Source organism: Callithrix jacchus, chromosome 3 (assembly GCF_049354715.1).
Source record: "Callithrix jacchus isolate 240 chromosome 3, calJac240_pri, whole genome shotgun sequence".
NCBI classification, from domain to species: Eukaryota; Metazoa; Chordata; class Mammalia; order Primates; family Cebidae; genus Callithrix; species Callithrix jacchus.
The window spans coordinates 145,475,627-145,500,597 of NC_133504.1; the positions used below are offsets into that span (position 1 = coordinate 145,475,627).

General features: G+C 41.2%; 1 protein-coding gene across 4 annotated transcripts in view; it reads right to left on the reverse strand.

The window, feature by feature from the left end:
- SLAIN2 (SLAIN motif family member 2) overlaps positions 1 to 10,908 on the reverse strand; it is an 88,827-nt gene extending 77,919 nt beyond the window's left edge. For all 4 annotated transcript variants that reach the window (XM_002745864.6, XM_008993377.5, XM_078367255.1 and 1 more), the window contains exon 1: positions 10,264 to 10,908. In XM_002745864.6, coding sequence (XP_002745910.2) covers positions 10,264 to 10,652 — 389 coding nt within the window. In that variant the 5' untranslated portion in view covers positions 10,653 to 10,908. The remainder of the gene's footprint in view (positions 1 to 10,263) is intronic.
- Between the last annotated feature and the right edge of the window lie 14,063 nt (positions 10,909 to 24,971).

A 24,971-nucleotide genomic window follows, 5' to 3' on the forward strand; every position in this document is an offset into this window, starting at 1 on the left:
CCCATTACTGGGTATATATCCAAAAGACTATAAATCGTTCTACTATAAGGACACATGTACACGAATGTTCATTGCAGCACTGTTTACAATAGCAAAGACCTGGAATCAACCCAAATGCCCATTGATAATAGACTGGATTGGAAAAATGTGGCACATATACACCATGGAATATTATGCAGCAATCAGAAATGATGAGTTCGTGTCGTTTGTAGGGACCTGGATGAATCTGGAGAACATCATCCTCAGCAAACTGACACAAGAACAGAAAATGAAACACCGCATATTCTCACTCATAGGTGGGTGATGAAAAATGGGAACACATGGACACAGAAAGGGGAGTACTAAACACTGGGGTCTATTGGGGGGAAAAGGGGAGGGCCAGTGGGAGGGGGAGGTGGGGAGGGATAGCCTGGGGAGAAATGCCAAATGTGGGTGAAGGGGAGAAGAAAAGCAAAGCACACTGCCATGTGTGTACCTACGCAACTGTCTTGCATGCTCTGCTCATGTACCCCAAAACCTATAATCCAATAAAAAATTAAAAAAAAAAAAAATTTCATATCTAATACTGTGATACTATATTATCTTGCATCTATTATTCTTCACATTTCAAGGAGATATAATCAATATTTTTTCCTCTGGTCTTTAATTTCTATTTTATTCCAGAATTTGAGACCTTTCCCAGACCAAAGTAAACCATGTTTTGCATTTTTTGAGCCACTCCTAAACACCTAATTTAAAACCTTCCTCTTAAGCTAGTTTGTCCTAAAGTTGTTCATTTCCTCCATAATTTGGATACCAATATGAAAGATCCCAGAAGACATGACTTTGAGTAAATAAAAGAGGTGAAATAACTTATTATTAACAAAGCCTTAAAACCTACATTCTTTTACAAATTCATCTTTGCTACAGAAAATTAGCCCAACAGGAGTCACAAACAATGTGCTCTGGCTAGTACAGATCATTACTATAAGGAATAGTGTATTCAGGTAACGCAAAACATTTATATTAAGAAACTCCTTAATTTTGCTATTTACTGCCCAAATTCTCTTTTTAAAATATCGTGTCAAAATTACGTTAATTTATATCATTATGGGTATGTTCCTAGTGGAAGGGTAAGGAGGCAAGGGTCTGCATTAAGTGGAGGTAGAAGGCAAGTAGTCTTTTTGGGCTACCAGGGTATCAGCATCAGGTTCCCTGGGCAATTTAGCATAGGAATTTGAATACAGGGTGGCCTCGAAGATGGGACTGAGGAGCATTAGCAGCATCAGTGATCCAGAAGGCTCACAGGATGTGAGCTATACAATTTTGGGTTCCTTATCTGATATTCCTAAAACCAAAGTTGTGTTTTCCATGAAAACAGATTACACGATTTATTTAGGTAGATCTGATAAATATTTTAATAGTTACACTGTGGAATTTAATTTTTTAAATGCAAAGTTAAGAACAGGAATAAGAAGCATTCAAAAGCACTTTCAGTCCCGGGTGCTATCCAGTTCAATAAATGTTTTTTTGACCAATTATATTGTTAAATTTAAAACAAACAATAATAATAGATCATAAGATCATTTACGTGTCTTGGGTTCCAATTCTATCAAAAATATGCTATCATTATAGCATAGTGCTCCACCTATGGGAGGTACTCAATAAATGAAACCGTATTTATTGAAGCCAAAATTTATCCATCTTTGATATATAATCTTGCTATCACTAAATAACAAGGAAAACTACCACTAACAAGGCTTTTAATAAATCATGTTATGATCCCTACATGATCACAGAGTAATGAAACTGACTTAAATTTTATCAACAGGATTTTTTAAATTATAAAAGCAATTCATGTTCCTATCAGAAAACTTGGAAATTGCAAAAAGTACAAAGAAGTCTAAAACAAAGTGCTTCTGTAATCCTATGAAACAGAGCCATGCCAGTATTTTGGTTAATTTTAAAACTTATTTTATCCAGTTAAATTGGCAAGCAAAAAAAAAAAAAAAAAGAAAAAAAATTTATTTTGAAAATCAGACACTATATCTAGACCGTGTTTTCTTCTTTAATTCGTCATGGGAAAGTACAAATTTGATACTGTCATTATTCAGAATCTGTGTGAAATATCTCATCGGTAACTGGCGTAAAGACCATGTAAGAAATTTGATCTCATTATTTTATAGTTTCACCTCGTGTTAACCTAACATCACTGAAACTGATTTTTATTTTAAGAGACAGAGTTTATTTATTTATTTTAAAGAGACAAGGTTACACCATATTGGTCAGGCTGGTCTCTGAACCTCAGGTGATCCGCCCACCTCGGCCTCCCAAAGTGCTGAGATTACAGGAGTGAGCCACCGCGCCTGGCCCCGATATTGATTTCATTTAAATTAAATTAATGTAACTGAACTCTTACTATACTGTGGTCCTGTTCAGAAACATAAAAATGAATTATGATACTATCCTCCTGCTTACATTGCTCATAATCTAGACTATACAGACAAAAGTACAAGGTGGTTGTGTTAAATATACTCTAAAAAAGAATAAACAAACAGTGATAGGTTAACATTGAAGAGGAAGTAAACCAAGTTAAAAATTCTGGAGAATTTCACAAAGGAAAGAAAATCTGCATTGTGCCTGAAGAATAAGTAAAATTTTGGTAAGAGAAGTAGAAAAAAGTGATGAACATCAAAAGCCAAAGGGCATTAAATGTTCAGGAAGCTTCTGACAAAAAGCAAGTAAATCTAGGAAAAAGGTAAATTAGCACTGGACTGCTGAGAACTTTTAAGTATCCCGCTAACTCATTTTTATTCACCAGGCATGATAATGACTTCTAATAGTTTTCAAAATTCAAACCTACCCTCAAGAGGAAAACAACTGGCCATTACTGAGGCTATTCAGAGAAATGTGCCACAGACTTAAAGGAGAAACATCGATGCTCCCATTGCTAAAGATCTCCTCACACTTAAGCATAGCCCTTTGTCTTGAAGGTATCCTTTTTTTTTTGAGAGGGAGTCTTGCTCTGTCATCCAGGCTGGAATGCAATGGCATGATCTTGGCTCACTGCAACTTCCACCTCCCAGGTTCAAGCAATTCTCCTGCCCCAGCCTCCCAAGTAGCTGAGATCAGAGGCAACCACTATCAGGCCCAGCTACTTTTTTTGTATTTTTAGTAGAGATGGGGTTTCACCATGTTGAACTAGTTTCAAACTCCTAACCTCAAGTGATCTGCCTGCCTTGGCCTCTGAAAATGCTAGGATTACAGCAGTGGCAGGCTAGGCGTGAGCCACTGTGCCCGGCCTGCCTTGAAGGTTTGCTCCCATGCAGACTGCCAAAGAATTAACATTTAGAATTCACCAATTTTAACTTTTGTACTTCTTTGTAATATCGTCTGTCACAGGAGCATTCAGCAGTCTTTGGAAGGTTATTTCCAACAATTTTAGGGTAGTCCGTATCATCTAAAAAAAGGTCTATTAGAAAATTATTCCTTCTACTAAATCAAAATTTGCCTGCCTCTAATTTATACCTATTAGTCTAGTGAAGAGTTATGTAAGTAATAATTTTTATTACAGTTCTTCAAATATTCAAAAAGTTCTCTTCCTCAAGCTAAGTATCTACAGTCTAAATAAATCAAGATCAATCGTTCTTCATCAGACTTGACTTTTAGAGTTGGTGTCAATCTCAATTTTACTTTATTAGCTATATGACTTTGGGTTTAGCTTCTTTTACTGTAAAATGGAAATAACATGATACATTCTACCACACGGATGTACTGTGAAGACATAATGCTAAATGAAATAAGCCAGACACAAAAAGACAAATATTGTAAGATTTTACTTATACAAGTAGCTAGAGTGGTCAGATTCACAGACACAAAGTAGAATGGTAGTAAACAGGGGCTGGGGTCCATGGGAACAGGGAATTACTGTTTAATGGGTACACAGTTTAAACTGAGGAAGATTAAAGTTCTAGAGATGAATGGTGGTGATGACTGCACAACAATGTGAATGTACTTAATGCCACTGAACTGTACACGTGAATTTTGTATGCGTATTTTACAATAAAAAGAATAACAATTACAACTTCAAATTGTACATATTAGATGATTTAACATGTGTAAAGGAGCTGGGCATGATGGCTCACACCTGTAATCCCAACACTTTGGGAGGGTGAAGCAGGTGGATCACCTGATCCCAGGAGTTCCAGACCAGCCTGGGCAACACAGTGAGACCCTGTCTCTACAAAATATAAAAAAAAAATTAGCCAGGCATGGTGTCACGTGTCTGTGGTCCTAGCGACTCAAGAGGCTGAGGTAAGACAATCATTTGAGCCTGGGGAGGGTGGGGGCGGGGGTCAAAGTTGCAGTGAGCTGTGGATTGTACCCCCACAGAAAAATTGTTTTCCATGACATCGGTCCCTGGTGCCAAAAAGATTGGGGACAGCTGTCTTGCGCAATGCTTGGCATATAAAACATGGGTACACCATCATGACTGTAATATACTTTTATCAACCATGGAGCCCTGCTTGGCCAAATTCTATTTTTTAAGAACTTGGCACTATCATGTTTCTCAGTGTTCCCAACACTGTGTTGCACACAGGTACACTAAGTATTTGTTTCATTAAAGAAAAAAAATTTGGCCAGGCACAGTGGCTCATGCCTGTAATCCCAGCACTTTGGGAGGCCAAGGTGGGCGGATCACCTGAGGTCAGGAGTTCGAGACCAGCCTGGCCAACATGGTGAAACCCCACCTCTATAAAAAAAAAAAAAAAAAGAAAAAAAATGTAAAGCCATTTTATAATGACGGGAAAACCACTGCTAACAAGGGAATAGAGGGCGAGGGAAGATGGCTCCTGCCTGTAATCCTAGCACTTTGGGATGCTGTGGTGGGCAGATTGCTTGATCCCATGAGTTTGAGACCAGCCTAGGAAACATGGCAAGACCCCATCTCTTTAAAAAAACAAAAGGGGCTGTAAAAAAAAAGTAAAAAAAAAAAAGTGGGGGGAATGGAAAGCTTGTTTGATGTATAACTTCTGATTCATCTAACACACACACATATGCAAACCACATTACTTTAAAGTAACATCTCCTTGGTACTGAAGAGTCTAGAAAACATGAAACTTCTCAAGATGTTAGTATGTTAATCAGTGAATGCCTGTCAAACTATTCAGATAAGTGATGATAATTACACAAACTGCTTTATTAACTTAGGCTTATCAAATCAAATTGCTGACAAATTTTACCAATGGCCCTCTACAAAAAGCATTAGGTAATGTAATAAATTAACTCTCAGCAGTGAAGAGCCATGTGACAAAAAAGAATAAAAACCACATAACTACCTAGCTCTGAATTGGAACATTTATCAACAAATGTTATAGATGAGAAGTCAGTATAAGGTTTCTTTTAATTTTTTTTTCTTTATTTTTATTTTTTTTTTAGAGACAGGGTTTTACTATGTTGGGGTCTCCACCTCTTGACTTCGTGATCTACCCACCTCGGCCTCCCAGAGTGCTGGGATTACAGGTGTGAGCCACCGCGCCCGGCCCAGTACGAGTTTAAAGTGTCTCCATAAACCTAAGATAAAATTGATCTAGTGAACCAGAATGTAGCTTGAAATGGGCTTAGGTACATCACTCCAAATTTTGAAAAAACAGAGAAATTTTATCACTAATATCATGGTGAACACGGGCATGATCAAAAGTCTGGATATATAATAATTTCTAAAGAGAAAAATAAGCAGTATCTACAAAGTCCAAACCAAATTAATTTTGCAAAATTCAAAATTGGATTAAAAAAAGTTTGTGAAGTTAAGAAAGGAAAAGTGGATAAATGAAATGCTAGCTAGAAGACTGACCATGAACAAGTCCAACCAAATGAACTGCAGTGGCTATTTTAATAGGTTAGTAATAGCAATGTAGTATTCTTCACTGTAGGTCAGAATCTTGTAGGCACACAAAATCTTTCATAGTAACCCCCAAAAATGTCATATGGGCCTAACAATGATAGAATTAGTAGTTACTCGACAACCATAATGTGTGCTGATTAATGGACTGGCGTTCATACAGTCTAGTTGACGTGCACAATTCAGGGTAATTTACTGCCAATTTAATACTTTTATCGACAAGGTGAATGAAGACAGTAGGTATGCCTACCAAATGTAAAGATCAAATAAATCAGAAAGGATAATATTAAATGTCTAAACAAAAACAAAAGGGGCTGGGCGTGGTGGCTCACGCCCGTAATCCCAGCACTTTGGGAGGCCAAGGCGGGAGGATCATGAGGTCAAGAGATCGAGACCATCCTGGCCAACATGGTGAAACCCCGTCTCTACTAAAAACACAAAAATTAGCCGGGCATGGTGGCACATGCCTGTGGTCCCAGCTACTTGGAAGGCTGAGGGGGAAGAACTGCTTGAACCCAGGAGGTGGTGGAGGTTGCAGTGAGCCGAGATTGCACCACTGCACTCCAGCCTGGCGACACAGCAAGACTCTGTCTCAAAAACAAAAAAGGAAATTTAAAAGCCCATATTTAATCTAAGCACATCTAAAAAAATAAAAATAAATAAAATAAAAGCCTTATATTTAAGCTTAAAAATATCCACCACACAAAAACAAGGTTAGGAAGACTCAGTATAACATCCTATGTATAAAATATACAGGAGAGAAGTTGATACTTCGGGCTCATATATTAAGCATAAGTAACAGAGGTTAAGACTGTCAATGAAGTATTTGGTTTAAAAAAACCAGCATTTGGCTCATACCCACCACACTCTCCATCTGGTCAAATATCATCTAAAATGCTGGGTACAACTCTGGGAACCATGTATAATGACAATGAGCACTTTAGAGTTAATTTAAAAAATAACCATGATTGATCAGAGAATTACATTATCTAAGGAATGATAAAACAAACTGGGATTATTTACTCTGAAGAAGAGAAGGGAATGCTCACAGTATATGGCAGGGAGAAAGGATCAGCAGTGACACTACAGTAGTCTTCAAATATGTGAAGAGGCCATTCATGTGAAAAGATTATACTTGGAAAAAGCAAAATACAGTGGGAACAGCACAGGCTATGATATATAAAGACCTGGATTCAAATCCTGATGCTATCATTTACTGTGTGTTATTTGATGCTCGGAGAGAGATTAGTGTTCTTACCTAGAAAATAATACCCATCTCATAAATGTATAAAATTAGAGGCAAAAAATACTTACAAGCTGCGTGGCACAGACTGACACACTGTGATACAGAATGATGTTAGTTCTCGTCCCTAGACTTTGCTGAGTTATTCTAGAACAGTGTTTTTCAAAGTGAGAATTGCAACTTGTTAATGGGTTACAAAATCAGCTTAGCTGGGTAATAACCAGGATTTTTTTCTAATGAAACAGAACAGAATGGAAAATATCAAAGCATATCACTTGTAAGAGTAATCATACTTTTGTGAAACTTTTGCTTCAGTTATTCATATACATGTAAATTCCAGATGATGAGTTAAATTTTATTTCTTATCATGAAGCTGAGTCCAAAAAAACAAAAGTGTGAAAGTGACTGCTGTAGAGCACTGTTTTCTATGTGTGTTCTGTAAGATACTAGCTCCTTGGGAGCTCATTAAGTTTACGACCAAACCATACTCTCTAGAGATTTACTATGTTCAAAACACACTAACATCTCCAAGAGCCTAGCATTAAAGAAAACTGTTTATTTTTGTTGAACCCAGTTTTTCTTGCATTTATTCAACCCCCGGAACCCATCCACTTTTTTTCTACATGGCACTTATGGACATCTTCAGAACTAGCACTTTGTGGCACACACACTTGGGAGGAATTCTACATCCAAGGAATTTCATTCCTCTAGATCAAAAAGAAAGTGCAACAACTAGAAGTTACAGAAGGTAGATTTTTAGCTTGCTAAGAAAAAAATCTACTTTGAATCTTCCTGCCACTGACAACCTCCCCCTACAACTTTTACCCTAAACACATACCCCAGTGCATTTTAAATGATTTATCCAACTTTCAGTTCACATAAATCTCAGGAAAAATATATGACATCTATAATATCAAGATATGAAACTAGGATCAAAACAGTAAGCAGGAATCATCTAGTCAAAAGAAACTCCAGGTATAGTATTTAAGAAAGACTTTCTTTACCTTAACAAAGCTCATGTTCAGGAACCAAAGCAGCCAAAGATTTAATCGGCTTCTCCAAGTAGACTCCATGTGTTCTAATAATACATAATCTAAAATGGGCTGATGAGTGCAGCTAATCCTCATTATTATGAGCATCATTATTATCATCACTTGCAAGAGCCATGTGACAATATTTACATAATTCTGGGTTCTTTTCAAGTGCATACATACCCAGGATTCCTCTGGGAGAATGCAATTTCACATTTATATCAAAAACTGTCACTACCATAGTCAGCTCTAATAACATTTGATATCACGTGGTAATAAAATAAAGGCTTGTCATTATATACTTAAGAATACCTCTGTTACTCAAATCTTCTAACTGGGAGTTACAAATACCTCCGACTGTGCCCTTGTAGCTGTCAGAGCATAAAATGCCCTTCCCGCTCTTTCGTCACTTACAGACTCCAAAGTCACCTCCTTAAGTCTGGTCCAACTACTTTGGACTACTATTTTCTTCCCAGTTACAGAGCACCGTCAGTACTTTTTGTTTTATCACTCTTTCCAGTTTATTAACTGCACAAAATTACAACCTCCCCCTACAACTTTTACCCTAAACACATACCCCAGTGCATTTTAAATGATTTATCCAACTTTCAGTTCACACAAATCTCAGGAAGAATATATGACATCTATAATATCAAGATATGAAGCTAGGATCAAAACAGTAAGCAGGAGTCAAACATGAGCTTTGTTAAGGTAAAGAAAGCAAGTCTTTCTTAGGTGGTAATTCACTGTACACTTTCCAGTTTACTTAACTGCACAAAACTTAGTTCTCAATAAACTATAATTGCCTTATGAACACGTATCAACACAATCTTCAGCATCTCCTACATCATCATGTAAAAGCTCACAAAATATTTCTTGATTTAAATAACTAGGCTTGAAAACAAATACTAGTTTTAGAGTTTACTATGTGCCAGATCCAGTGCTAAATGCCTACATGGATTATCTTACTAAATTTTCATTAACTCTATAGAGGTAAGTGCTATTATTTTCTCCATCAAATAGAAGAACAAAGTGAGGCTCAGAGTGCTCAAGGTCATAAAGTTAGTAAGTGGCAAAACCAGGGCCTGAATCCAGGAAAGCTCTTAAATAACCTCAGAAGACTGCAAAGTTCCAACCCTGAAATACCAGAGTATTTCACTAAATCAGAAGTTTTAATTTTAACAGAGCAGAGACATTTTAACTAAAAGTTAAAACTTAAGAGAAGGAATTTCCCACAGACATCTTTATAATAAAATGAGGGGGAAAGCCTCCCATGTCCTTTCTATTTACGAAAGTGATTATTAAGGTGTGGATCACAATTTCATAAAGAAGTAGCTTATGACAATACAGCTTTGGTTTAGAGTTTAAAATAGGACTCTTTTTCTCTGCCCCTAGGAGGACGTGGAAATGAAAGATGGATGTGATAACTCAATACAGACCTATGCAAAACGCCAGACTCAATTCTTGTTTTAGAAAATAAGAGCCAGGGCTCTTGTTCCACCCTTGACTTTTCACACAAAGCAGCACCATCCTCTGCCCTCTTCACACAAAGCAAGCTTTACCCCACTACCCAAAGCGGGGGTGCTGATCCACACGGTCTCCCCATACCCGACAGAAATGGGTCCCACACACTAACCACTGCATAGACGTAGACGACTTCGTACTGCCCCCGACCCCCAGCACCTGGTGATACCTCATCAAGCAGACCCCTCCCCTACATCCAAAATGTCCAGGGCCACCATCCGAAAGCCAGTATCTTACACAAAGCAGGATCCCTGCCTACAAAGCAGTTTCCCAATTCCGACTCCTCCCCAGGCGAACAGCCCTTCTCAACCTGCGCCAACCGACAGACCCCAATAGGATCCAGCACCCAGAGAGTCCACAAGCCAAAGAACGAGCTAAAACCCTGTTACTTGCGCACGCCTCGAACCCCCAACTCCAGCTGACCTTCCCTCTGCCAAAGCAAAAAAACCGTGAGTCCCCCACCACAGAGCGAACCTGGTTACACAAAGCGAGGCGCAGGACCAGAGGGACCCTCAGAGGACGCTCTCCGCCCCCGGGCCCGTCTCCGCCCAGCTCCGGCCCCGCGCCCCGCGCCCCGCGCTCACCAGCTCTCCTCCTCCTCCTCCCAGCCTGACAAACGCTCCAGCTCGTCGGGCCGCAGCGGCTCCACCTCGTCCAGCAAGCTGCCCTCGCCCGCCGCGAACAAGGAGGTGGCGTCCCGCAGCTCTTCGTTACTCGTCCGCCTCGGGCCCGACCCGGCCCCGCCGCCCGACTTGGCGCTGAGGCCCAAGGGAAAGCCCCGAGGAGACGCCGCTCCAGAGGAGGGAGTGGAGGCGCCGGCTCGAACCGGGCTGCCAGGCCCGATAGAGCCGGCACCCTGCACGGCCCCCGAGCGGCTTCTCAGCTGTTCGTTCTGTTTCTCCAGCTTCTTCACCAGCTCCTGCAGCTTCCGCACCTCCTGGTCCGCGTTCACGTTGGAGTTAACGTCCTCCATCCCGGCCCCGCCGCCTCAGCCGCCCGCTCGCTCTCGCAGAGACAGGGAAAGAGCCGGAGGAAAGAGGCGTCGCCGCCGCTCACTCTAGCCGAGGCGCCGGCATATAGCAGGACCAGGCCCCACCGCCAGGGTACCCCCAGCTCGGGTTCCAAAGCGCCGCTGGCCCCAGCCAAGCTGCCTCATCTGCGCCGGCTCCGGGATTGGGGGAGGCGGCGCCAATATCCGGCCTCTGCCGCCATCTTCCCTCCGTCCCTCCGCCCCCCCGCAGTCCGGCCCAGTCAGTGACCTCAGAGCGTCGGGGGTGGACGCGACCGCCCGCGATCGCTGAGAGGACCCGGCGCCGGCTCGCGGCGGGGCGGGGCCACGGACGGGGCCTATGGGGCGGGGCGGGCCCGTGACGGGGCGGGGTTTAGGCCGGAAGGGGCGTGCCGGCGGATGTGGGACGCGGCCGGGCTGGCTAGGGAGGGTCTCTGCAGGCCTGTAGGCGAACCGAAGGCTCGGCGCGGGCGGGGCTGAGGTGGCGCACACGGTCCTCGATCAGCCCCGCCTATTGGTCTCGGCGTTTCGGACCGTTCCGGGCGGGATATCAGTGGGCGCTCAGCCCAGCCGTAGAGAGACGATTTACTTTGTTCAGCAACTATCTAATCGATGCCTGTTTTTAATTGGAAATTGTCTCGGCTGACGGGAGCCTGAGAGACTGCCTGTGTCCTGTTTCTTTTCCTGAAAATAAGAAACCCCAGTTTCAGACAGTTAAGAGAGGTCCAAGGTCAAATAATCATAATTTCTTGAGTGCTTCCTACTGGCCAGACACCGTGCTAAGCACTTTTAAAGGCATTATCTCATCCGTTTAAACACAGTTTTCCCGACTTGAAGTTTACAGCATACTGGCGCAGAATTGGGCGATAGAAACCACTTATTTACTGCCTTTCTCCGTTTATTGACTCACAGGCTGCTCTTTGGATCAAGTGTGTCTTGACTTTTTAAAAAGTTGTTATAATCCCAGCACTTTGGGAGGCTGAGGCGGGTGGATCACGAGGTCAACGGATCAAGACCATCCTGGTCAACAAGGTGAAACACCGTCTCTACTAAAAATACAAAAATTAGCTGAGCATGGTTGCGCGCGCCTGTAGTCCCAGCTACTCGGGAGGCTGAGGCAGAATTGCTTGAACCCAGGAGGCGGAGGTTGCAGTGAGCTGAGATCGTGCATTGCACTCCAGCCTGGGTAACAACAGCGAAACTCCGTCTCCAAACAAACAAACAAAAGTTGTGTATGAAAAGCACTTAAGCACGGTGACAGATACTGAAGAATACAGAAAATAGTATGAATGTGAAGTCTGCCTTTATAATGTGGCAGCAAACCCAAATAAAACTTAAATGCTTTGTTTTGATCACATTCGTTGGTCTTCAGATTTCGGTTGTGAACTGCTTTGGCTTGTGTTTGCAGCTTTTCTTCAGTTGCCATCTCCATCCTTAGCTTAATAACAATGATCCAGTCCTATTACACCTGGGTGTGGACGCAAGCCATGACTGACCTGCCTCTACCCTTTAGTTCTTCTAGTGTCATATTTTCCTAGCGAGGAATATCCTGCCTGCCATAGCTGATTCCTTATCTTAAAACCCATACTCACTCATTCGGGAAAGCTATTCCCTACAATTCCACAAAAATCTAATTATTCTAGCGTATTCTAGCACTACCTGATCAATAGTTCTCAACAGGTGTTTGCACTTTTTTTAAATTGCATTTTTTCTACGAATTACTTTTTGTTTGTTTTTGTCAGTTTACTTGATTTGAGGAGACTGTTCATTTTTTCTTACCATGCCTAGTACACTGATACAGTGGACACTCAATACTTGGTTTGTTGAAAGTTAAGTAGACTGAAAGTTCTACTAAAACCAAGTAGCTATTTATTCATAGCAAAAAACTTACCGTGTTAAAAGTTTGCTGGCTAACTATAAGTCGAGTATTTTTCTAGCTATACAGGCCTAGTCAAAGAATGTGATTGTTTGCTAGCATAATTGTCAAGTAATATTTATTATCTATGTAGTGAACATCTAAATATCATTGCTGTTTCTGACCAGTCTATGACCTTTTCTGCCGGAGGATTAAAAATCATGACTACTTCATGTATAGCAGTTTTCACTTGCATTCAATGCTTTGTAAAATAGATTCCAACTAGTCAGTTTCTCTAATGGGAACGCTTTAAATATACTCCTTGAAAAGAATAGTTCACCGGACATTATGAAGTGAGCACTAACGTTTGTGGGGAAAGAAAAGCTTGTTGTAGTGTGAAACAATGAATTAAGAATCAGAAAGCCTGATGTGAGGTGCTAGCTCTAGCATAAATGCACTTGACCTTCATCACTGGTCTCTTAATCTCTGGTCCTTAATTTACTTTGGGATTTGTAAGTTGTAGATCTCCAATTATCTCTTCCAGGACCAAAAAGTAAAGGATTCTGTTGCGTCCTCATGGTTGCAAAACATAAGAGTAAATATATTTAGATATGTAGAGAAGTTCATAGTAGATAGATATACTTGGATTTTTAAATTCTATTGCCTTACTCAATGTCTTCCCTTTTTCATTCAATAGATATTGAGTATCGACTATGTGGCAGAATCAATCTAGGTATTTGGATGTTTAATAGGCCTCTTGAGTATAAGACAACTTTCAGTTCATACATACACGTACACACTGCACAATATGTACACACCCTTAAATCTGCTTGTCTTATAGTCATCACCGTTCCAATAAATGACAGCTCTTTTCTTCTAGATACTCAAACCAAAAACCTTAGGATAATCCCTACTCCTCGCTTTCTTTCACCCAGAAGATCCAATCTTTAAGCAGGTCATGCTGGCTCTACATTCAAAATATGTCTGATTACTTCCCAGCACCATCCGCTGCTCTAATTCAAGTTGCCATCTTCTCTTGTCTAGATTACAGTGGTACTCTTTTTTGTTTTTTGTTTGTTTACAGTGGTACTCTTTTAATGAGTTATTCCACTTTGCTGCTTACAGTCTCTTGTCTGCACGGCAACCAGATGATCCTTTGTGTAAGTCACATCATGTTATTCTCCTGCTCAGAATCCTCAGAAGTAACTGACTTCCCATCGTACTTCAAAGTCCTTTCCCTGGCCTATAAGGCTCTAGATATCTGGCAACTTCTGCCAAGTATCTCATTAACTACCACCCTTCCCCCCTCACTCTGTCGCACTGGCCTTTCTGATGGTCTTCAAAGAAGCCAAGCATGTTTCTACTTCAGGAATTTTACACTTGCTTTTCCATCTGTCTAGGATCTAGTCTTCCTTCATGTTGTTATGTGACTGACTCCCTCCATTCAGGTCTCTGCTCAAATAGCACCTAAATTCACTATCCTCATTATGACAATTCTCCATAAAATAGCATCTATCATTCCCCATCCTCTTAATCCCGTTTCATTTTTCCTCAGACACATCTTCCTTTCTTTCTTTACTGCCTGTCTCTCCCCCGTGGAATGTGAACTGCATGGGAACAGAGTTCACTATTGTATCTCCAGTGCCTAGTACATGGTAAGTGCTCAACACATGTTTTTTGAATGAGTGAATGGATTTAGGCTAAGTGAAGCCTCCTGCTTATGTCTCAAATCACTGAAGTGGAAATTTGTAATTGTTTTGAATGGTTGACTTTTAAAATTATATTTTCTCCTTCCAGAAGAGCAACATGTCATACTGTATATGTCATCCTCAAAACTAGGTCACTCTCCACCTCCTGAGAGCCAACAGCCCTTAAGAATTGTTGAGGAGAGAGTTTTAAGTTCTCGCGGAGAAGCATAAGGATAAGAATATTTCCTTTCTATCCTTTACCTTGCCAGGATCTTCCTCTTTCAGGTTAGCTGTGATATCCTGTCTTCTCTGGTGACTCAGAAGTGTTAGAGCATGTTTTTTTTAAAAAGTCACTCTAAAAGTGACTTTTATATAGATAACAAGGAGCAGAGCTAGTAGGTGTCTGAAGTATGCATCACAATTAGCCCAACTAGCTTTTCAGGTGTTGTGTTTTATGATAAGCTTGCTTTGTTGCTGGAAGGAGAACTTGCTTCTTTTCTAAGCAGGTGTGGCCCATTTTCGTAACTTGCTCCTACACGCATTTTAGCTCTTAGTGAAACTCATGACAAAGTGGAAAATATTACAAACCACTAAAAGTACTTGGAATGAAAAACTGTTACCCAATGGCTTATAGATATTTACATCCTAAAATCCTAAATCAAGGGGTGGTGTGTGTGTGTGTGTGTGTGTGTGTGTGTGTCTATATAAGCACGTGCTAAAAAGTAGTTTAGAAATTACTAGACACAGAAATATTTGCATTTCCTTAGAAAATTCTCAGATTATTTGACAAAACCTTTGCTATCCAATCCATTCATTTTTTAACATAACAATCATTTCACTAAACAGTCCATCCATTTAATCTTCAGAGGTACACATGGTCAGTTATGTTCTACTTACCTTCTTTCATCTATTCCTCACCAGCATCCCTCCTCCAGATGTGCCTCCCTTTGGTCTATGAAGTGGCCTCTTCACTGTCTTGGTACAATGCAATTTTACAAAGGAATCCCAGGAACCTTAAAGGTTAGGTATATAAGAAATTTTGAATTGAAAGCTTGGTGGCAAAATGAAGGGGGACTTTTTTAGGGAGATTCCTGTCTAGAGGGTGGTTCCCTATCACACTGTTGGGGGCATATATTACATAGATGTAGGAGTGACTTATATAAAGTTCGTGATCAGGTTCTTGAACTGTTAGGAAGCTGTCATCTTACACAAAAGGAAACAATACCTTGTCTTTCACCCTTTTTCTGGCAGCAGATGGGAAAATAAGATCTTAAATAACATTTTTTTTTTTTCTTTAAGTGGTATATCAGTCAGACAGTGAAGTTGGAAGAGTGGACTATGAACCGCTTCTGAATCTGTTTGGTATTCTAGGGAAACTACTATTCAAAGATGGAAGAAAACTTACTAGGAATACTCTATATTTAGAGTAAATCAATAAGTCTCAATAATCTGCCCTAGGATTTAAAATACGTTATTCTGAGTACTGATTTACAGATGCAATGGAGAAAGTAGATTATAAATAGATACTTGTATCAAGTAAAAGTAAAATAAGCTGCCATTGAGATACATAATTGGTCTTCTAGGAAGTTGTAGAGAATTCCATTATCTGTGTCTTTGGGATACTCTTGGAGTATTGTTGTACTGGAAGCATAGGAGCATAGGAAGTCAACACCAAGACAAAAGTATGCCAAATTGCAGGGTCTTTATTGCCGGCGGCCATGGAGGACTCAACGTCTCTCCAACCCGTGGCCCTGAAAGGAGGGTGTCAAGACCTCTTTTTTTTTTTTTTTTAAGATGGAGTTTCGCTCTTGTTACCCAGGTTGGAGTGCAATGGTGCGATCTCGGCTCACTGCAACCTCTGCCTCCTGGGTTCAGGCAATTCTCCTGCCTCAGCCTCCTGAGTAGCTGGGATTACAGGCACGCGCCACTGTGCCCAGCTAATTTTTTGTATTTTTAGTAGAGACGGTGTTTCACCATGTTGACCAGGATGGTCTTAATCTCTTGACCTTGTGATCCACCGGCCTCTGCCTCCCAAAGTGCTGGGATTACAGGCGTGAGCCACCGTGCCCGGCCTGGTGTCAAGTCCTTTTATGCCCGTAAACCACCTCAGGGGTGAGGGTGAGGAGTGGTGGGGGTGAGGGTCTTCAGACATTCCAAGGACCACTGGACTTTGGACATTTCATAAATCACCTCCTCGGTGGAGATGAGGGTGAGGGGCTTCGGACATTCCAGTTGTTACTTAAGTGGTTCACAGAAGTCAAGATAAGTGTTAGTTTACACATTGCCTGGGTGGGGTGGAAATTACAGACCTTAGTTACTTATTACAAGTCGCATGGTTGGGCTCGGTGGCTCACGCCCATAATCCCAGCACTTTGGGAGGCCAAGGTGGGTGGATCATGAGGTCAAGAGATCAAGACGATCCTGGTCAACATAGGAAACCCCGTCTCTACTAAAAATGCAAAAATTAGCTGGGCATGGTGGTGTGTGCCTGTAGTCCCAGCTACTAGGGAGGCTGAGGCAGAAGAATTGCTTGAACCAAGGAGGTGGAGGTTGCGGTGGGCCAAGATCGTGCCATTGCACTCCAGTCTGGGTAACAAGAGTGAAACTCCGTCTCAAAAAAAAAAAAAAAAGCGAGTCCCAGGGGCCAAGATGGTGTGGGTTGGGACTGCTTGCCTGTCACATTAGGGTTACAGAGAGCAGTTTCAACAGAAAGCCGAGGTTTGGTTGAGGTATGCAGTTTTATGGGGCTTTTACCATGTCACAGTATTACACAGACTGAAGGAAATCATTAACTATTCAATTTGCCCAAATATGTCTACAGAGTTACTGTCTTTCTTTCTTTTTTTTTTTTTGAGACAGAGTTTCGCTCTTGTTACCCAAGCTGGAGTGCAATGGTGCGATCTCGGCTCACTGTAACATCCGCCTCCTGGGTTCAGGCAATTCTCCTGCCTCAGCCTCCTGAGTAGCTGGGATTACAGGTGCACACCACCATACCCAGCTAATTTTTGTATTTTTAGTAGAGACGGGGTTTCACCATGTTGACCAGGATGGTCTTGATCTCTTGAACTCGTGATCCACCGGCCTCAGCTTCCCAAAGTGCTGGGATTAGAGGCGTGAGCCACCGGGCCGGCCGCAATCAGTTCTTTAGAGAGGGAGGTATTTCAGCCAGGCACAGTGGTGGGTGTCTGTAATCCCACCTACTCCAGAGGCTGAGGCAGGAGAATAGCTTAAACCCAGGAGGCGAAGGTTACAGTGAGCTGAGATCATGCCACTTCACTCCAGCCTGAGCATAAAAGAAAATTGTCTGGAAAGAGAGAGAGAGAGAGAGTGTTCCTGGATCTCTTGCTCAAAATTTGGCTGTGTACTTAGGCAGTACTCCAGATACCGGAGAGAAGGTAGGAATGGCTGAAGATCCATCAGTCAGCAGTTTGCTAAAATAAAGCTTCATCATCTGAGCTTTTCATTGGAAAGGCGGGTAAACTAGCCTAGCCTGTAAGAGTTTTATGGGGGCAGAAGTTAGCAGGAGTCTTTTACCCAGGGCAGGAGTAACACCACAATCAACAAAGGAAGAAGATCTGAGAGTCAGAATTTAGCGATAAGAGTCCTGGGCCTATACAACAGAGAAGAAAAATTTGAATGGGTCCCAATATAAGGAAGAATAGAAGCAGAATGAAAAGCCGAAGTATAGAGCCTGGGAAACAGATGAGAGCCAGATATACTGGGTTCAATGCTAGATAAGACGGTGATTCTTTCTGAATGCCAAAACAAAGTGGTTGCAGGCAGTTGTAACCTTTGTTTCCATGCCCTTTGTAAAGGGCATGTGGAAGAAACAGTTGCATTAAAGGGTTAGGGATTCTGTGCCGTGGCAGGGTTGTGAGTTTCCAGCATTGAGACAAATTGGTAACCAGATCTGCTGGACTAGAGCCCAATCTGCAAAGCTCCTTAATACAGTAGAGTCCACTGTCATGTAAACAGATTCTGTCTTCCCATAGTTTCTGGAAACCAGATAGCCTTCATCTCACATCGTCACCCTATTCTAGAGAAATGAGGGTAAGGTGTTGGGCAGGGCAGGGTAAAGATGAATAGTTGGGTGTGGCACAGGTGGCTCCCTGTTATCAGTGGGTATGGTTTACTTCACATGGGGCACCTAAACATGAAGCAGTGGCCAACAAAACTACTTTGTCCGTGGGCATGGTTGTCTACCTGCATTACTGGAGGGCTTTTCCTCTTCCCTACCAGGACAATACTCCCAAGTTCTTTGAGTTTTTTCTGGCTAGTTTTGCAGCCCAGGTCAGTTGATCAGGAGGTATGCCCTTGTATTTAGTCCATCTTGAGTCAGATGCAGCTAACAGCAGCTCTGCTAACGGAGTATTTGAATATTGGACTCAAATCATGATATGGAATCATTTGTAGACAGCTCATGAGTAAACTATCAACAATCTGCTGTGCAGTGCACAGGGCAGATCATCCCCAACCTCTCCAACAGCCAAGATAAAAGATATGCCAGCTGGCCGCGGTGGCTCACACCTGTAATCCCAGCACTTTGGGAGGCTGAGGCAGGTGGATCACGAGGTCAAGGGATCGAGACCATCCTGGCCAACATGGTGAAACACCGTTTCTACTAAAATTACAAAAATTAGCCAGGCGTTTGGCACACGCCTGTAGTCCCAGCTACTCGGGAGGCTGAGGTGTAAGAATCGCTTGAACCCGGAGGCAGAGGTTGCAGTGAGCCGAGCCTGTGCCACTGTGCTCCAGCCTGGCGACAGAGCGAGACTTCATCTCCAAAAAAAAAAAAAGTATATATATATATGCCTTTCTATCTTTTCACCTCTGATGAATTCATAGCTATATCATCATGTTGCACAAGGTCCCCTTGAAGAGTCGGTATAGCCTTTTAGACTCCAGGCAGGGCATATGAACATAGAACAAGTAACTCCTCCTACGCTCAGTCGAAAGGCCGCAACCTCCACATGGATGTATCAGTGGGCTTGACTCTGGAGCCTTACATCTGGGAAAGAACATTTAACCATCCCTTGAAGGGCCACCGGCTAGGATTGTTACCATGAGAGAATATGGGCAGGAGCTACTTAAGAGGATCCAAAATGATGTGCTGGAGGGCTCCAGGCTCATTTTATTGTGTCAGTCTTATTTAAAGTATAAGTTTCACAAAGCAGTGACTAGTTCAGGGAAAAAGAAAAAAACAAAGGCTCAAACGTTTCACTGACCTCTAAGCAAATAATAAATATCATTTCTTTTTTCCCATAGTTTATTGTATTTTTTACCTTTTTAAAATTCAAATTTTTAGTCCACCTGAGATTTTTTTCTGGTATGTTATATGAGGCATAAATCACATGGACATTTTCATATGGGGCGCTGTCGTGTGCAGGATTACAAATACCTGTTTTGTTTGTTCATTCAGTCGTCTATTACTAGTTCAAGGCACATTGTTAGGGACCGGAGTTGATAAACATCATGAAGAATGTGCTCCTTAATCGGTAGCAACTTACTGTGCATTTAAGGAGATCAGAGGTATAAATTACTGTATATACAAAGCAGCATGTAAAAAGTGCCCTGTGAGTGATGTGAACAAGAAAAAATACAAAATATAACGATCGTTTTTATTTTTCCCTGAGGGCATATTAGAGAAATAGCAGTAGATTCCTTCTGCCTGGAATAAGAGTTTTCCCAGAAGAAGTGTGACTTAAGATGGACCTACAGGGATAGGTAGCAATCTTAATCATGACTTGTTGGACACAATGAACAGAAATCCTTTTGTATCATCTCAATTTGAAAAGGGAGCTCTCCACTAATCTTGCTTCTAAGAATCGATTCTAAAGCCAGGCGGAGTGGCTCATGCCTATAATCCCAACACTTTGTGAGGCTGAGGTGGGAGGATCATGAGATCAGGAGTTTGAGACTAGCCTGGCCAACATAGTGAAACCCCATCTCTAAAAAAAAATCTATTCTAAAAGTAGACTGGCTAAAATATATAATGACCTATGCACATAGCTATTTATTATGGCATTACTTGCAATAGCAAAAGACTGAGAACAACCCAAATGTTATCCATGTGGGACTAGTTTAAAAAACTAAGATACAGGCCGGGCGCAGTGGCTCACGCCTATAATCCCAGCACTTTGGGAGGCCGAGGCGGGTGGATCCCAAGGTCAAGAGATCAAGACCATCCTGGTCAACATGGTGAAACCCCGTCTCTACTAAAAATACAAAAAATTAGCTGGGCATGGTGGTGCGTGCCTGTAATCCCAGCTACTCAGGAGGCTGAGGCAGGAGAATCGCTTGAACCCAGGAGGCTGAGGTTGCAGTGAGCCGAGATCGCGCCATTGCACTCCAGCCTGGGTAACAAGAGCGAAACTCCGTCTCAAAAAAATAAAATAAAAAAACCCCAAAAACTAAGATACATCCACATGATGGAGGACTGTGCATCAATAAAAAGAAAAGAGATGAAGATCTCCATGTAGCTCCAGGATAACTGGTTCAGAATAGTGCTTATAGTATACACCTTTAGCACAAGAATCTGGAAAGGATATGAAAATGTATATGTATAGATGCTTATGTTTGTAAAAAGATACAATGGAAAGATAACCCCAAAATCAATAAAAATTTTAAAACAAATGGAGAAGGAGGGAATGGAGTGAAGGGCATAGAAATAGTGCTATGATGAAAAAAATACATCGAGAAAGGAGGATAGGGAGTGTGATTGGGGGCAGAATTGCAACTTTATTAATTTATTTTGAAACAAGGTCTTGCTCTGCACCCAGGCTGGAGTGCAAGGAGCAATCTTGGCTCACTGCAATCTCTGCTCACTGTAATTTCTACCTCCTGGGATCAAGCAATCCTCCCACTTCAGCCTCCTGAGTAGCTGGGACCACAGGTGCACGCCACCACACCCTGCTAATTTTTGTAGACATGGAGTTTTTCTGTGTTGCTCAGGCTGGTCTCCAACTTCTGGACTCAAGTGATCTGCCTGCCTTGGTCTCAAAGTGTTGGGATGACAGACATGAGCCACTGCTCCTGGCTGGGATTGCAATTTTATTTTATTTTATGAGAGGGAGTCTCTCTGTGTCACCCAGGCTGGAGTGCTGTGGCACTATCTCGGCTCACTGAAACCTCTGCCTCCCAGGTTCAAGTGATTCTCCTGCCTCAGCCTCCCAAGCAGCTGAGATTACAGATACCCTCCACCACGCTCAGCTAATTTTTGTATTTTTGCAGAGTCAGGGTTTCACCATATTGGCCAGGCTGGTCTTGAACTCTTGACCTCAAGTAATCCACCCACCTAGGACTCCCAAAGTGCTGGAATTAAGGTGTGAGCCACCAGGCCCAGCCTGGATTGCAATCTTAAATAGGGTGCTCAGGCCTTGCCTAGAAGATGATGTTTGAATGAAACTCTGAAGAAGGGCAAGGGAGCCAACCAGGTAGGAAACTGCAGATGAGTGTACCAAGCAGAAGGGCAAGTACAAAGGCCCCGAGGCAATAATGTACCGGCTTCATGGAAGAACAAGGTTGATGACTAAACTGGAATGAGTGTCAAAGAGTGTGGTGGAAGATGAAGTCAGAGAGATGGAGGAAAGATTCCTTGCAGCCTGTAGTCAGTTGTGAAGGCTGACTTTTACTCCATGTGACATGAGAAGACAAGGCAGGATTTGAGCCAAGGAGTGACAGGACCCGACTTATCTTTTGACAAGATCCCTCTCTCTGTTTCTTGCATGTGTGCCATTTGCCCCATTCCCCCTTGTTCTATCTCAGAACCTCTGCTTACTCATGGCTTCTGTGTTCTCTAACATCAGCCTACATGTGGCATTGGGTTTGGTGTTGTAACAACCGGTGACATTTCGGTTCATGTGTCTACTGTGACCTAATCACTTAGTCTCTCAGTGTCCCAATTCCAGATTCTTGGATGACATAATGTTAGACTCACATATTATTAGACTAACTAATATTAGTCCACCATGGTACAGCATGCTGAGGCTGGAGTCAGAAGTGAGCAGAATCCTATACTATTTCCAAAAAGGAATATGGGCAGAGAGGCAATGGTTACCACATCAGCTTCATCAAGTACTTCAAATATTTTGGGTTTTCAATAAATGAATACATAAGTTAATAAATCTAGCATATTTAGTAAACAACTTATAATCCTACCCTACTGCTATAGTGCTCAGTAACCACTTAAGAATAATAGTAATAATAGATGACTTTATACTAAATGATGGCTTTATGCTGAAATAGGCTTCTAAAACTATCTGTGGTGAAAACTAGTTTTCTTATTTTTATTTCAAGTATCAAACTATAGGGTAACATTTTTGCAAAATATGCTAAAAATGAATTCCTTGACAAATTAAATTTTAGAAAGATATATGAAAAATTTTATCTTTAGAAAGATAAAATTGAAAAATGATTTTTTATTATTAGATTCAACAGACAGAAAATTGTTATGTCAAATTGTCTAGGCTGGAATTTTTTTGAGAGGGAGTCTCTCTGCGTCACCCAGGCTAGAGTGCTATGGCGTGATCTTGGCTCACTGCAACTTCTGCCTCCCGGAAACAAGTGATTCTCCTACCTCAGCCTCCCAAGAAGCTGAGATTACAGGTGCCCACCACCACACCTGGCTAATTTTTGTATTTTTGCAGAGATGGGGTTTCACCATGACTGAGCATTTCTAAATGCTTAGTCTCAGTTTCTGTATTTATCACACACCAGTAACAAACAGTTCCACACTTTAAATAGCACTGTACTAAAACTCACTTATTAAGTAGTAAATTTTGTAATAATGATGGTCAATTAATGACATTTAATACTCTGAATGAACATATTAAAGAATGTGAAGCTGTTTTGTTGTTTTACTTCTCTGATTTTTCTCATTAGATAAACTAGTGCCTTGCATGTAAACTTTAATGAATATTTGATATTAAAATATTTCTCTATTTTTTTCACATATTTTTTCACATGAAAACTGTGTGTAATTTGTTCCACTTAGATTTGCTAGTAGATTAACTCTACTGCTAAATGTGACTGAAATCGTTTCATTTTTCTCTTGGGTTAGATATGGGAGAAACAGGGAAAAAAACAGAGATTATCTTTCTTAAATTTCAGAGACAAAACATTAACACTGACTTAGAGGGAAGGAAGCTTCTAAATACTCATCCTTTACTGAGATCTAAAATCCTGGTTTTGTAATTGATTTGAGGATCATTTTCATAATTTATCAACTATTTAAGTGTTTAATTGCGCTACTAAATTTTCTATATAGTGAGTTAAACTAATTCAAGCCCAATATTTTGTGGCTTCAACAACTTAAGACAAATAACATATAAGCAAGTTGTTTGCCCTCAAGCGGGAAAAACATCAAACAACATCCTACTTTCCCCTTTGCTACAATATCTTTTTAAGGAACAGAAACAGAAAATTAAAAATGAGAGACCATTAAAAACATTATTTCAAATTCATCATTTGAATACAATAAATGAATCACTGGTTTATTTACAAGCTACCATTTTACAACAATCAGTCAGAGAGAAATTATAGAGGAAGTTTATTCTGGTAGCAGTAAGCCTTGACTAGTGATTCACCTCCTAAGACTCTATGACTTCATCATTCATGGAACTGTGGCTAACCGGAATTTCAAAAGCATGTATAAATATAATAAAATATCTGAAATGGTTATCAAGAGTTATCAGGGTATTCGATCCCCTTAGTTCTGCCTTAGAATTTTAAAAAAGTATCTGTAAGTGTTCCAACTTTTTTTTAATTCATACAGAGTCAGAATACTTCAGATTCCCTCAAGCAGGAAAAGCATCAAACAATACCCTACTTTCCCCTTTGCTACAATATTTCTTTAAGAAACAGAAACGGAATTTAAAAATGAGAGTCCATGAAAAAAATTATTTCAAATTCATCATTGCCAGGAATTTAAATTGTTCTCATTCATACAGATTGTTGTGAAAACACATTAATATTGTTTTATTATTATTATTATTATTATACTTTAAGTTCTGGGGTACATGTGCAGATCATGCAGAATTGTTACATAGGGATACACATGCCATGGTGGTTTGCTCCATCCATCCCCCCATCATTTACATTAGGTATTTCTCTTAATGTTATCCCTCCCAATGCTGCCACCTCCTGCTATCCCTCCCCTAACCCTTCCACCCCCCAACAGGCCCCGGTGTGTGATGCTTCCCTCCCTGTGTCCATGTGTTCTCATTGCTCAACACTCACTTATGAGTGAGATCATGTGGTGTTTGGTTTTCTGTTCTTGTCTCAGTTTGCTGAGAATGATGGTTTCCAGCTTCATCCATAGCCCTGCAAAGGACATGAACTCATCCTTTTTCTTTCTTTCTTTCTTTTCTTTTTTTTTTTTGAGACAGAGTGGAGTGCAATGGCATGATCTTGGCTCACCGCAACCTCCACCTCCTGGGTTCAAGCCATTCTCCTGCCTCAGCCTCCCAAGTAGCTGGGACTACAGGTGCACACCACCATGCCCAGCTAATTTTTATATTTTTAGTAGAGACCATTCTTGTTGACCAGAATGGTCTCGATCTCTTGACCTTGTGATCCACCCACCTTGGGCTCCCAAAGTGCTGGGGTTATAGGCGTGAGCCACCACGCCCAGCCCGAACTCATTCTTTTTCATGGTTGCATAGTATTCCATGATAGATAAAAAGCACATTAATATTGTTCTCAAACTGCCTTTTAGAGATATCAGTGTTTTTCTTAAGAAAA